At 41.6% G+C, this 14,658-nt stretch overlaps 1 protein-coding gene across 1 annotated transcript in view; it reads right to left on the reverse strand.

The window, feature by feature from the left end:
• Window positions 1–14,658, reverse strand: part of DSCAM (DS cell adhesion molecule) — a 985,823-nt gene that overhangs the window by 409,805 nt on the left and 561,360 nt on the right. Inside the window, exon 11 of the mRNA XM_086935432.1 lies at window positions 9,546–9,719. Coding sequence (XP_086791558.1) covers window positions 9,546–9,719 — 174 coding nt within the window. The remainder of the gene's footprint in view (window positions 1–9,545; window positions 9,720–14,658) is intronic.

Here is a 14,658-nt window from a genome sequence, read left to right on the forward strand (position 1 = left end):
GTGAGACTATACCTTGTTTAGTACCACTGTATCGCCCTGTTCTTTCACTTTGACCTAGAGGAACTCCCTACCCTTCTTGCGTAAGGTACACCCACTAGCCAAGCTCAAACCTTCTGTTTCACCCCAAATAAGTCAGCACCAAGGTAGGGCCACGGCAGCCCAATGGGCAGGGTCAGTGTATTTAAAAGGTAGGTATGTACTGTCCTGATAGTGAAATATTGCTAATTAAGTTTTTCACTATTGCAAGGACTATCTCTCCCATCGGGTAACATGGGGATTGCCTTGAAATATCTTTTAAGTGTAATTTCCCATTGGGAGCAGATAGGGATTTGGAGTTTGGGGTCTATGAAGTCACAATTTAAAAATTCATATTTTGGTGAAGTTTGTTTTTAAATTGCGTATTTGAAAATTCCCCTTTTAGAAAGTTAGCCATTTTCTTGTTTAGCCATTCTGTGCCTCTGTCTGTCTGTAGAATACATGTTTGGGTTGACTGCCAGGTGGGCACTTGTGCATTCACTCTAAACAGTCACACAAAGGGAGCTGAGGTATGCCTTGCATATCATGATGGCCCATCACCAGGCTAATGGGCCTTCCTGAGCTAGTGTGGTGGGATGACTTGACACTCACACCTGAATAGGGCTGGGCCTGTCCTCACACACGGCTGTTTCCACCCCCTATAGAGTGTATGGAGCCAGGTCAGGGAAAGGCAGGGTGTTGTGTACTACAAGGACTTTCCTCTGAAGTTTGCCTACTTCAAAGGCAGAAAGGGGTATAAGTATTGGACCTCTGATACCCCAAAATCAGAACACTTAGGGACTGAGGACATTCTGCCAGGAAGAAGAGCTGGATGCTGTAGGAGAGACTGCTACTCTGCCTGTTGCCTTGCTGTGCTGGCCTGCCGCTTGCTGCTTCTGTCCTGGGAGATATTGCTTTCTGTATCCTGCTTCCAAGATTCTCCAAGGGCTTGATTTGAGCTTGCATCCTGTTAATAAGTCCCTGGGCCATCAAAGACTTCATCTGCCAGTACATAAGCTGATGGAAATGTAACCTGGTGATCTGAAGTAGAAAATCCATGCATTGACTCCCAGTGCCTGTTTTATTGACGTCCTGCTGTAAAAGATCTACGCATTGCCGCTGCCTGCTCTGAAGTGTGATTTTCGCTTGAAGCAACAACTGCAGCTTTCACCACAGGCTCCAGCATGTCTTCGCAGTTCGTCAGAAAAATCGTCGTATTGTGAGTACAGGCACTGTGTCACCAATGTCTATGGCACCTGCTCTGACTCCAACGCAGCACCTGCTTTGCGGCTGTGGAATCGAAGCAGCATCTGCTTCACCACTATCGCATTGACAAAGCGCATCCGGATTTTCGATGCATCATCCCTAGGCACCAATTCTTCATTGAGACCGCACCTCAGTGAGGAACCAAGTCTGTGTATCCAGAAATTGACACATCACCTTCCCTGCCATTAAGTAATCGACACATCACCCCCCCCCCCCCCCGCCCAGCAGTAAGGAACCAATAGATCACCACCCCTTTCCCAGCAGTAAGGAGCCAACGCATCACCTCTCCTGCCACTAAGGAACCAACGTATCACTCCACTGTGTAGTAGGAAAGTGAAGCATCACTTTGTGTTTCTGTCACCTCAGCTCCCCTGCACCTTGCACCAGCTTTGATTTTTGACGCATCTAAGGTACTTTCTGGTAAAAGAAACGCATCCATTTATTTCTTTAAACAAAACTTGCTTAATCTTTTAAAATTATATTTTGACTTTTGAACAATGGATTTTTGTTGTTTTAGTTTTTTCTATTCAGAAAAATATTGGCTATTTTTCTAAATTGGTGTGGACTCCTTTTGCGGTGTTTTCACTTTACTACTGTGTGTGTTTGGTACAAATACTTTACACATTGCCTCTGCAAGAAGCGTAACCTCTTGTGCCAAGCTGCTAAGGGGGCGAGCAGGGGTTATCTTAGCTGTGTAATTCCCTTACCCTGACTAAAGGGAGGGTCCCTACGAGGACAGGATGCCAACCACTGACAATTAGAGACCCGATTTCTAACAGTAGCAATCTGGATGCACATAATCTCCGGAATTGAGATCCACATGTGGGGCCATGTGCGCTGCATCAAGAGAAGCACCCTACCAGTGTATTGGACATGATGCACTGTCTGACCCTTGGTATGCAGCCATACTGTTCCCAGGATGGGTGGTTGGTGGTGCTACAATGGCATGATGGTTCTGTCCTGTGGCCTTTCGAGCTGCGGGTGGTAATCAGTGTCTGACTGAGGAAGGAGATTTCCCATATATGACCATGGGAAGATGTACACAGTTGGGTACCATGCCCAGTGATTTGCATCTTAGGCACTCTGTAAGCCCCCTTCCACCATGTGTGAAGCTTGTGTCTGGTTCATGTATGTGTTGGTAGGTTTGTGCTGTTGTTCCTTGTGTGTCAAAAAAATGCCCCCTATATTTCATGGTATAATCTTTCAGTTAAAGTAACTTTTAACTTTACTGTCTGCGTTAACTCGATGACTGCCATGGTGATATTTACTGCTGCCAGTTCATGTGGGGTGCCTATCTTTTATTCATGAGAACACCGGTTCAGTTTTTAGGCAGTGGGCATGCTTGTACTGTGTTGGACCTTGTAGTTTTGTGGGAGCTTTCTCTTTGTGTGATCATAGTGTGCTCAGTGTGCATCACTTTTTGGACATGCATTTTCTGGTGTGGTAATGGTTATCTGAATATTTATGTGCCAAATGTTGTGTCCATTTTAGTTATTCATTATTTGTAGTTCTGTTGTTCATTCAAACAGTTTTATTGGTACAATGATAACCTTATTTGGAAGAGTCCAGTGCATTTTGTGTAATGGTCATGTGCATATGCATTTCCATTAGTGTATAAGAGTAATAGTATATCTGATTGCAAGGTATGAATGGGGGTGTTTGTGGTTGGCCTGGGTGTTATAATCTGGCACTTTGCATCTGATGTGTTTGATTGTGTTTGTTCATTTTTCATAGCTTAGTATTTTTTAGTTGTTTTAGGTTTTACTGTTGTGTATTTGAGTCATTATATGTTATACGAGAATGTTGCATATTTGAGATCGGCATCTTGGCGAAATATTCCATTGTTCTGTATAGTTAAGCCACTGTTCCCTTAGTATGTACTTCTTAACTTCAAACCAGTTTAAATCACTGCAAACTTTGAAACGTCAACATATAAGGATGAACCAAACACTGATTATTGCTGGGCAAGTACTGCTGGTGAATTCAGCATTTCACCTAAAGCAATTCTGTTGGATATCTCCAAATCACTTTGCCAGAGTTAATGGAAGGTGGGTCTAGAAAAAATGCTTGGCATGGCATAACCAGATTTGAGTTGGGCCTCGTGCAAAAAACTCTTAAGACCCTCCTTGTTTTGAAATCAGGATAGACAGTTTACTAAACCTTGGCTCAAAGTGTCCCAGAGTTAATTGATTCTGACCTGAACTACTTCAAGTGGGGCTTGGATTCTGCATTGGAATGGTCCACATACCAGTTCAGTTCAGAAAACTTTATTCGGTTATATTTCATAACCATAAAAGTACATAAAATCACATTAAAATTTTACAGTCATCAAACATCAGTTAACAATCTATACAAAATATTTATACACAAACAAAAGTCATATTATCATCGTCTTACGCAGATAAAATACACTTTTAAGAAACGCCACCAAGGAAGAAACGGTAAAAATATCTTCAAGGGTCTGTATGGCCAGAAATGCAGGACGACACTGTCTTAAATTCATATATTTTAAAATTGGCATAATCCATCTCTTTCTAGATATCACGTAAACTCTACAAAAGAATAAGATATGAATGTCTGATTGATCAGAGACATTGTCGCAAGGGCATATACACAGAACCGTGGACAAGTCATTTATGGCTGGAAAGCTCAATAATCTAAACAATATTCCAAATCTAAATCTGGTCAATAAGAACCTTTCATGTTCTTTCATTTGTAAGTTTAGATAAGGCTGAATAGTCCCTCCTTTAGTAATCGTTTGATGGGAAATCACAGTCTTTTTTGCCATTTCAACTGATTGTCTTTGATTCACCATAAAGTCTAGGTACAGTTGTTTAAGTGTCTTCCTGGTAATGTTAAACATGGTTTCTGGCTCATCAAAAAACTCCGGGTGCTTGATGTTATTAAAAACAGTTTTTATATAGCGTAACCATTTTATCCTTTTGGACCCATCCAACTTTAACACATCTCCCAAGATAAGTCGGTTTAAATGGCATCTCTCAGTAGTCCATACCCGATGCCAAAGAAGCATCGGTTGAATTTTAATTAGGTCTTCCAGAAAGGGGATACCCAGTTCTGTGTGGCAGTTATAATTCGACGTGCTCAATGGGAGTGCCAATAGGAATCGTAAGAAATTGTTTTCACTTATTTGCAAACTGTTAACATTTAGATTTCCCCAAATACCAGCCCCATATAGTGCCACTGAGACACACTACTCTTGTAAATTTTTAAAAGCTCTTTGACTGGCTTTTTGCCCATCTTTTTGCTAAAGGACTTGAGGGCCATTATTGCTTTGGAGAATAGAAAATTCCTGGCCTGTATTGCCCTGTTCCAGTTCCCAGTATGATCAAAAAGAATCCCCAAATATGAAAAAGTCGGGTATGCTGTAGTGGGGTTGATCCAATAAACATTGTTTTCTTCTTTTGTTGAACATTTCCGCCACAATTCATCACAAATGTCTTGGTACAGTTAATTTGTAATTCGAGTTTGTCCATAAAACCACTAAACGACGAAATCATGGCCTGCATAGCTAAAGGGGTTCTGGCCATAAGCACCGTATCATCTGCATAAATAAGTGCAGGTAACCGGCGGGTCGTGGCACTTGGCATGTCATTACATTCCTTTAGGAGTGAGTCCTCTAAGTTGTTAATGTAAATAGAAAATAAAAATGGGGCAAGGACGCACCCCTGCCTCACGCCCCTTCCCACTCTAAATTCCCTTGTGCACTCGCCATTTAAGCCAAATCTGACCATTGCACCAGCCCCATTGTATAGTTCTCTTAAAAAGCTGATGATGTTAGCTTCTACTCCCAGACTAGTTAGGATTGTCCATAATTTACTGTGGTTTACAAAATCAAATGCTGAAGTCAGGTCTAAAAATGTTAGATAGAGTCTACCTCCCTTAGCCGTGGTATATTTCTCAATCAGGATTGATAGATTAAGTACTTGCTCAGTTGTGCCAACTCCTTCTCGGAACCCATATTGGAGATCACTTATGATATGTTGTTCCTCTGCCCATTTCTGGAGTCTGTCTAAAATGACTCTCCCAATAATTTTTATGGTAGAGTCGAGTAGTGATATGGGCCGATAACAGGCACAACTGGATCTATCTTCTTTTTTAAATATCGGAATAATGATCGATTTATACCATGTATCAAGTAGTCCTTTGGAACTGGTGGCATTAAAGATCCTGGTAAGTATCGGAGCCCAAAGATCGATGTTCTTTTTAAAGATGTCTACTGGGACACCGTCGGGCCCTAGTGCCTTGCCCCCAAGATTAGACTTGATACCCTTAATTACCTCATCAAGTTGGAAGTTAAGTTGATGGCCTTCTACATATTTCTCCTTAACCATAGGTTCTTTTATTAAATCGATGGTGGATACTACTGGTTTGTAAAGAGTTTCAAAATGCTTAACCCAATCTTCCTCGCTTACGGCTATCTCCATACGGGCCTTTGAACTATCTTTAAAAAAAGGAGCATTGACTGCTTTCCAAAAAGCAGTCATGTCCTTTAGTTCTGGGGCTCCCAAAATGGCTGACCATGCTTTATTTTTTAAAAACTCCTTTTGGGTTTTAAGTGCTGTTTTGTACTCCTTACGTAAAATCCTTATCAGGGATTGATTTCTCACTTGCTGCTGCAGGGCCAATTTTAGCAATTTATGAGCTTTGCTACATGCTGGTGTGAACCAACCTTTGTTTCTCGCTTTACACTTGTTAGCCTTAGCATCAACCCATAGACCCTTTTTTATGTTGGCAATAATCTCTCTGAAATTAGTTATAATTTCAGAGTCCTTTGTTTCCGGGTCTAGACATACGTCGAAGTTTATTCTGATGTCTTCTGCTCTTTATGGGCGTGCTCACGCTCTGGTAGTGTCTATCTAGATACTAAAGAAACACAGAACCCCCGAAACGCTGCCAGAGTAGGAGCAGGGAGGCCGAATTCAAACTAATAGTGTGAAGATAATCCCCTACACTTTACAGATATCGAACACAGAATAAGCTAATTGAAAAGGCTTTCAACACAACGATTTGCCAGTTAACGAATACTGGCCAACTAATAAACCAATATCGGTGGCTCCTACTACCAGAGCGTGAGCACGCCCATAAAGAGCAGAAGACATCAGAACTGTTTCCATTATATTCAGATTCGTGAAAATATGCAGTTCACCTAAACCCGGATCACATAATCGGGCCCCTGTTCTTCTACGATTTATCTGGAAGAAACAATTAATTTCAGAACTGGTCCTGAAGAAGGTTTTTTATTGTTACTTCCGAACCAAAACGCAGCGTCGACCCCTGTTCTTGCGAACATTTTAACCCTACATTGTAAAAAATCTTTTTTCTTGTGTATGTTCTTGATTCCATATGTTTTTTAATTGATTGTATAACAAATTGTTTTTAATTTCGAATCTATTTGATATCATTGCAACAATTTTACTATTTTGAATAAATGCATAAACAAACTTTTTAAACATTTCTCCTGTTTTCTTGAAATCTGATTATAAGTGAATGTTATGTGTGATATATGTGTGTAATACGTTCTTTTACAGCTTTACTATATTGTTGGCCTATGTCTAGTGAATTTCTGAGGTTTTGATTTATTGTGTGATTGGTATCGCCAAAAAATAGGACTTTGGGCACCACCAGAATAACCATAACCACCTTTGTGGTTAACTAGTGGGACTTTCTTTGTTCCTCAGTACTTGAGCAAAGCCAGCCACAAGTCATTCCTGTGTCAATGAAAAGCCAATAGAACTAAGGACATTTGAGAGACAAGTGAATCCTGTGCCTCCCAAAGGCTGGTAACAGTGGTTCAGAGTCAGAAATCAAGCAAAGAAAGATGTATCATGAGAGCAGGATGCAGGCAAACATCGCATCTAACCCCAGCAGGAATATATAATGGAATACTAACTCCATGCAATATGTAACTGCAGTGCAAAAGCAACACATTCTTTTTCAGAAGTCATCATGGCATCATTTAAATTGTGTACCCATTGCTTAATTTATGCTGGTGTTTGCAGTGGGTGGTCACACTTGGGGACCCGGACTTACTCTTTATCATCAGACTTTGATCCAGAGTAAGACAGAAACAGTTACAAAATAGAGATAGAAGGAGGAATAAAAATATAGAAAAAGAGTGACAAAGGGAGAAAGCAGGAGTGAAGAAAGAACATGCAAAAGTGATATAAAGCGATAGGATATGGGCAAGCAAAGTGTTCGGGAGCAATAGCATAATGTTCCTACGAAAAACCTTCTGTCCCTGCACTTGCATTTTTTACAAAGCAAGTACTTTGCCTGACCCTAACATCTCTTACTGTAACTTCACAAAAAAACTGAGTTTATTATATAAGAGCTTGCAGGTAAAACATTCCATTCTGATATGAGAAGCATAATGCCTTTATAAGCAAAAATCTAACACATTTCACGTCTGCTAATTGTGACAGCCACTTAGGGTTAGATGTATGAAGCATTTTTGAGTTACCCAACAGCCCGATTTGCAAAATAGGGCCATTTGCAACTGCAAAAATTATTTTCCTGATGTGCAAACCCCAAATTGCCATTAGGTAATTCCTTACCGAATGGCAATTTGGGTTTTGCGTTTAGGTTTTTTGGAGGGGGTGTGTTCAGGGTGTTCCACTCCTAATACCGAATGGCATTGTTATGTGTGAATGTTTTGCAAATGAAATACGCTCGCAAATTATTCGCAATTTTCTGCCAACTCAAAGTTGGTGGTAACCCATTTGGAAAGAGAAGGGACCCCTTCACCTTTAAGAATGGTCAGATACATATTTTTTAAGAGCAGGCAGTAGTTCCAGAGACCACTGCTGGCTATTAATAAAATGAAACTTCAAAGTTCCATTTTATCATTTTAAACGCAGCCCGTTTTCCTTTAAGAAATGGTGGTCTGCTGACCCCATGAGGCTACCATCCCTGTGATAGCAGCGAATCCAAGTGGATCACAAATTGCAACCCACCTCATTAATGTTCATGAGGTAGGTCTATTTGTAACCCACTACAAATCCCTATTGAAACTCAAAGCGTTTCATACACTAGGATTAGCAATTTCTTAATTGCGATTCGCAAAAAAATCACAATTAGGTAATCGCTATTCCTGTTTTTGTACATCTGACCATTAGTTCTTTCACAAGCCAAAAGCCGGCCTATGAGACAACAATGCAGGATAATTGGTGGTAAATATGTCTCCCATCTACCTATTTGTTGGAAACTCATTGCCTCATAAAGGAACATTGGGCGGGTATCCTCACACCTTTTCCAACAAGTTCCTGTGATTTTAAATCTAATTCCGAAACTCTTAGGGGCCTAATCACTATCTTTTTACGTACAGATATCTTCTCCCAGATCTCTGCACACATAAGTATAGGATACAGAAGTAAGTGGGAGGGATAGGGAGGAGTTCATGAAGGATGGTGAATAATTACTACTTAATAGGTGGGGTTAAAAAAATTGAAGGAAAGGTGTAGGAAGATCCATGCTCATACAAGATATACACTCACAGCGTGACAGAATAGCAACACACAAAATACACATTTAAATCTGTTACGGTAATTCTGCTGGAAAAATAAGCTGAAATGTTTTACCTCTCAAACTGTGCCAATTATCAGTTCTTGTTAAAGCTCTTCCTAAAACTAAATCTATCTCAACTTCCTACATTATCTGAACACCTTAATTTGACTACAAACAGTTACCCCTCTTTTCATCTATATGAGCAGATACATTTAAATGTGTAGCTTTGTATCACCTTGTCAGTCAATACCCAGCTAAATGACAAATGGAACCAAATTGCTTATTTTTTTTAGGCATTCTGCTATAAAGTACAAATATAAATGACATGCACAGCTTGTCCAGGGGATATATATCCCAGGACAAATTCTGAGAGATTTTAAAATAAATTAATTTACCAATCCTTAAGTCTGGACTTCAGAAAAAGCAATCCGAAGTCTTATATATGACGACACACCGAATAATCACTTCTTCTGTGAACTATTTAAGATCAATTTTCAAGTAAAATCAATGCAAAGGGTGTGGTACTAGAATACCGTTGACAGGATAGAACCTGACAATATTGTCCAGTTGGAGATAACAATAGAAAAGCTACACACAGCTGGTTTTTGCAAAAATATTTCTGGCACAATATTTAAGATGGATCTTATTTATGATGATGATAATTAGACATACAACCATGTACAGATATAAGCTCTGGAACTCTGCTCATAGATGAGAAAATAACTTGGTTATGGACTTACTTTTTACTGTGAGAAACATGGACTTGCTGACATCAGCTCCTACATCATTGCTGACCTTGCATAGGTAATATCCACTGTCTTCCTCCAGAACATGCTTAATCAACAGGGAACCATTGGTGAGAAGTTGAATCCGGCCGTTTAAGGCAATTGGCTGGAATTGAGGGACTCCAGAACCTAGAATCGAGAACAGATGGTTCATCATTACCAAGCTACCCCCAGACATCAATGATAACTTATTGAAGTAAAGTCATCCATTCTTGGCACTGTAGAAGCAATACATAACCAACAGATTCATTCATTCATTTAAGAGTTTTATATAGCGCTGGCTAGACCCGGAGGTATCAGAGCGCTTTACATGAGGTTCCACAAAAATTACATTACAAGATTACATCAGTTCCAATTTACAACAGATGTTAGAAAAACAAATGCAAGAGCATAGAAGACAAGTTGATTGAAGTGTAGAGGGTAAGGGGGTAAGGGTAAAGGGATAGCGGGGAGATACGGAAAAGAGACGAAAGGAAAGTCCGGCTGGGTAGGTGACGGTCGAGGGGAAGTCCCAAAACCCATCTCCTCAATAGCTATCAGGTAGCTCCACCGGGCATTGGCCAAATAGCTCAGTCTCAATGGGTAAAACAATTAAAGAAACATGTAGGGCAATATAAATGGAGCGTAGAGGGGAGGGGACTTGGAAGGGATAGGGGCAGAGACAACAGGGAGAGACGAAATGAAGTCTGTCTAACGGCCGACTGGGTAGGTGACAACCAAGGAGGGAGTCCACGGCTCATCTCCCCTATAGCTAAACCAGGTAGCTCCATCAGGCATTCGACAAAATAGTTCAGTCTCAATACATTGATAGAGGGGAGGAGAAACAAAAATATGTGGAGGATGCGGGAAGAGATGACAGGAGAGACGAAAGGAAGTCTGGCTGAAGACCGACTGGGTAGGTGAAGTCGAAGGAGGGAATCCCCGACCTGTCTCCCCTATAACTAAACCAGGTAGCTCCATCGGACATCAGACAAAATAGCTAGATCTCAAATGACGAGGGAAAATTTATAGATAGACAGGGTGGGGACTAAGGGCCAGGACAGGTGAAGGCAAAGGTCAGCAGCAGGAAAGTGGAGAGGAGTAGAGCGAGGAGATAAACAGGGTGGGAACTAGGGCCAGGACAGGTGAAGGCAGAGGTCAATAGCTGGGGGTATGGTAAAAGGGGTAGGAGGGAGATATGACGGAGACGAAGGGTAAGTCTGTCCAGGTCCGGCTGGGTAGGTGAGGGCCGAGGGGGAAGTCCGCAGCCCATATCCTCTATAGCTATCTAGTAGCTCCACCGGGCATCAGCCAGATGGCTAGGTCTCAACAGAAAAACAGTTAAAGTGTATAGAAGATAAGATGAAAGGAGCGTAGAGTGGTAGGGGTTAGGGTTACACCTCCCCCCCCCAATAATGGCAAAAAAAGATTAACATTCTGTGCACAAAATATTACAGGATATAGTGGATCCTATTTCTTGCAAGGGTTTGTGCAACATGTTTAACTTGCTCCCCAGGTAATACTAGTAGATGCAGATTCCATATCTTTACTGCAACCATAGAATAGTCTATCCTGCCATAAAGGGCAGTTGCTTTTCTTAAGACCTTAGGACTGATGTGCCAAATGCCAGCTCCAGCGAAGGGACGTGCTACTTGATATTAGCTGCCCAGAAATTTGGGGTGCTTGCAAGGATTCAGAGCCATACTGACAAGTCCCTTGCACCACCAGGGCATCACTTTTTTTATGCTCCGGTGGCACACAATGCAAGCCCATATCTACAAACCACTTAAATCCACTGTAGTATCCCTTTTAGATGACATCACATTACATCTTTGGAATTGTTATGTTTCCTATGTATGTTCTACATTCCTTATGTGGGAGTTGCTCTTATCTGATAGCATTCCCTTCCTGGTGGTTTAATAAGCTGTTTCCTCCAGTGATTAAACTCCTTCTACTAAGACTGTGTCTTCCATTTACTTCACAAACTGGCGACGAGGATGGGATGCACAGAGAGTTTTCCTCCAATCTAATTTGCTTATAACAGCAAGTTGAATAGATTCCTTGATGACTCTATTGAAGCGCTCCGTTTGACCATTGGCCTGAGGATTGTAATTAGACACCCTTGTATAAGCTGTTTCCTCCAGTGATTAAACTCCTTCTACTAAGACTGCGTCTTCCATTTACTTCATCCACCATGCTTGGATTTTCATGGCCTTGTAGATAAGCTGTGAGGCCATTCAGTGCAAGTTGCTGCATTGGCTTACATTGCGGCAGTTAGGCGTGGCATGTGTGTTACTGTTGGTGTTCCCAAGCAACTCCCATGGATTTTGACACTGCCCCGGATTTACAATATAGCCTGAATCTGGGGTATCGGCAAAAACGTATGGCTGTTAAAATTTCTCCTTATTATTTTTGCTCATTCCACGTGTGCTGAATTCCGCAGAACACATAGAAGGAGGAAAACATCTTTTGAGATTGTTTTTGTGCAGGAAGGTGCCCCTATGCTATGTAAGCGATACAAAAGGGGATGATGGCTGGAGAGTTTGAGCAAATCAAACACTCACCCCACTCACTCACTGATCTGGGTTTAATCCATCACCATTCTTTAGCTCACTCAGCCACCCCAGTTCAGACATGGCCATATGCAAATCAGTCTGACCCTGTGCCTCATGGGAACAGTCCAGCCCGAACTGCCAAGCCTATGCTATGTAAAGCACTCTGATACCAAATACATGTGGGTCAAGTTCGCGCTATATAAAACTCTGTTAAAAAAAAGATTTGACATTTTGCAACAGAGACAGCATGCTGCTAGCTGCAATAGCAAATGGATTTTATGAGATTGGCACTTCAAAGGTAATGATCTACCTGGATAACACTTTGGCTATGCAACTATACAGAGCTTCATTCATGAGTGTTAAAAGGAAACAGAGAGCTAGGACTGAAGTACGGTTTATTTTTCTGGAAAATTGAAGATAATCGCAAGGCACCGCACTTTTTTTCACGGAGCCAGGTGAAGCCTGAACTTGAGCAGAGCACCTCTGCACAGTGCCCCCATCAAACAGAAAATATCATCACAGAGCTCCTGTAGGCACAATATGAAACACAGAATATACCGGCAACACTTCACAGCTATCCGCATGTCCATAGCATGTCTTCCTGATAAAGGAGGAACAGAGAGCAGAGCCGGTTATAGCTGCAACTCTGTGAGATGCTGATAAACACCCACCAATAGGAAACCTACAAAACTGGCTCCGAAGAGGTATCTACAGCAACCAGAAGTAGCAGTGACTTGTTCCCATTCCCCCTGGTGAACCCACACACCGCAGAGTGTTAACATAGTCCTAAACAACACCGACCGAGTTAGGCAGTATCCCACCTGATTGCTAAGTTGTCATACACATGCATGTATCTGTCTACTTCAACAGATGTAACATCCAGTTCAAAACAGCGATGGCGTACAACTTCTTGTGTAATTAGGTCCTTTTCCACCATAATAGAAAGTGTCCAGTAAAATGAATAACCCTTTTGCAGGAGGAGCGTACTAGCCTTAGGAATGTCCACAACCAGACAGTGATCCCCGTTCACACATATTACTTACATTCAGGTTACTATGAGGGGTGTGGAGCTAGATGCTAAGCGATAGCAATCAGCACTCCCTATGGTGGTACTAAACTACTGAGAGGTGCACAATTAATACCAAAGTTTCTCATTTTGTTTAATTAATGGGTGCTCTTGCAGGATCTGTGCATGAGTTCATGGGTGGAAGTGGGGTTATCATGGATGGGACAGGGTGGGAGATCAAGAGCCATGATACTACAAAGCAGGAGGGCACATGCCAGGCAATTCAATTATACAGATTCTCATGAATGAACACATTATATATATGATCTTGATTTAGAGCATCCAGGTAATGGGTACAGTGAGTAAACGATTTAAAACATATTCCTTATTCAGAAGAAGAGATCACCATATTGTGTTTCTACAATAAACTCACCTGACCAATACAGAAAACACCAGATTTCTCCGAAAGTGGAGGGGACATTACTTTTTTACCACTTTTTCTGTGAACTCTAGGGGTGCCATGATCTATTCTTGACCTATGTGTCCATATGTGCCAGATACCATACTTTTAAACCCAAATAGGGGATGCGCACTAGTAGAGAGCAAACTAGACAGAGTCCTTGTCATGCCGAGTAGACACTTACACCGTCCCCCAACACGGAAGAGCTATCCTTCCTAACCACATTTTCTAACAAATTAGCAGAGTTAAGAGGGAGATGTAGTTCTGCCCTAGATCCTAGGAGGGGACTTCAACATCGTACTGGAGACAACTCTCAATAGATCCCACCCACCCATACCTCAATTACCTAAAGTCTATGTTGAACATTTCCTAACAGGCCTAACAACACCCCGGCTAACCCCCGCCCAATCAAAGGAGATGGAATCTTCAAGTTCATAACAGAAAATGAGAGGTGCCTTAATAGAACAAGCGAGAGGGAAAACTCTGGGCTTGGTTGGGCTCCCTACAGAATTCTATACATCATACGCAGCCCAGCTGATCCCCGGACTGGCTACAGCTCTGCAAATTGACTATCTACTCCCCACATCGAACAAGACAGTCACAGTATTTCTCCCCATGCCAGGGCGATATCCCTTAAATTTACCTTGCACAGACTTCTCTCAGTCATGAACACAGAAGGGCCTCTTTGAAAACTGCATGTTGTAGTCTGTTTAGTAGTACTGCTCAGAAAGATGGGGCGTAGACCTACGCGCGTAGGTTACTGAATACAAAATATACACTCACAGAGATCTTCGAACTGACTGTGGTGATCTCCTCACTTACATGCCTATGGTTTAGTAGTAAATGTGGAAGGAACACTGGGGAGTGGCTGGAAACTGGCAAATAATTACTAATAAATCAGAGGAGAGAATAATGGAGGGTGAGCGAGATTGTTCAGTGTGGGACATACAACCACCCACAAGAGTAAGTCCATTGCTATTCACAAAGTAGCTGTCTGTAGTTTCTACAGTCAAAAATGACACCTGTAAATTCACTTCAACTAACACTTCACAAAGCTTTTCACAAGTA

This window comes from Lissotriton vulgaris, chromosome 8, assembly GCF_964263255.1.
Source record: "Lissotriton vulgaris chromosome 8, aLisVul1.2, whole genome shotgun sequence".
Lineage (NCBI taxonomy): Eukaryota > Metazoa > Chordata > Amphibia > Caudata > Salamandridae > Lissotriton > Lissotriton vulgaris.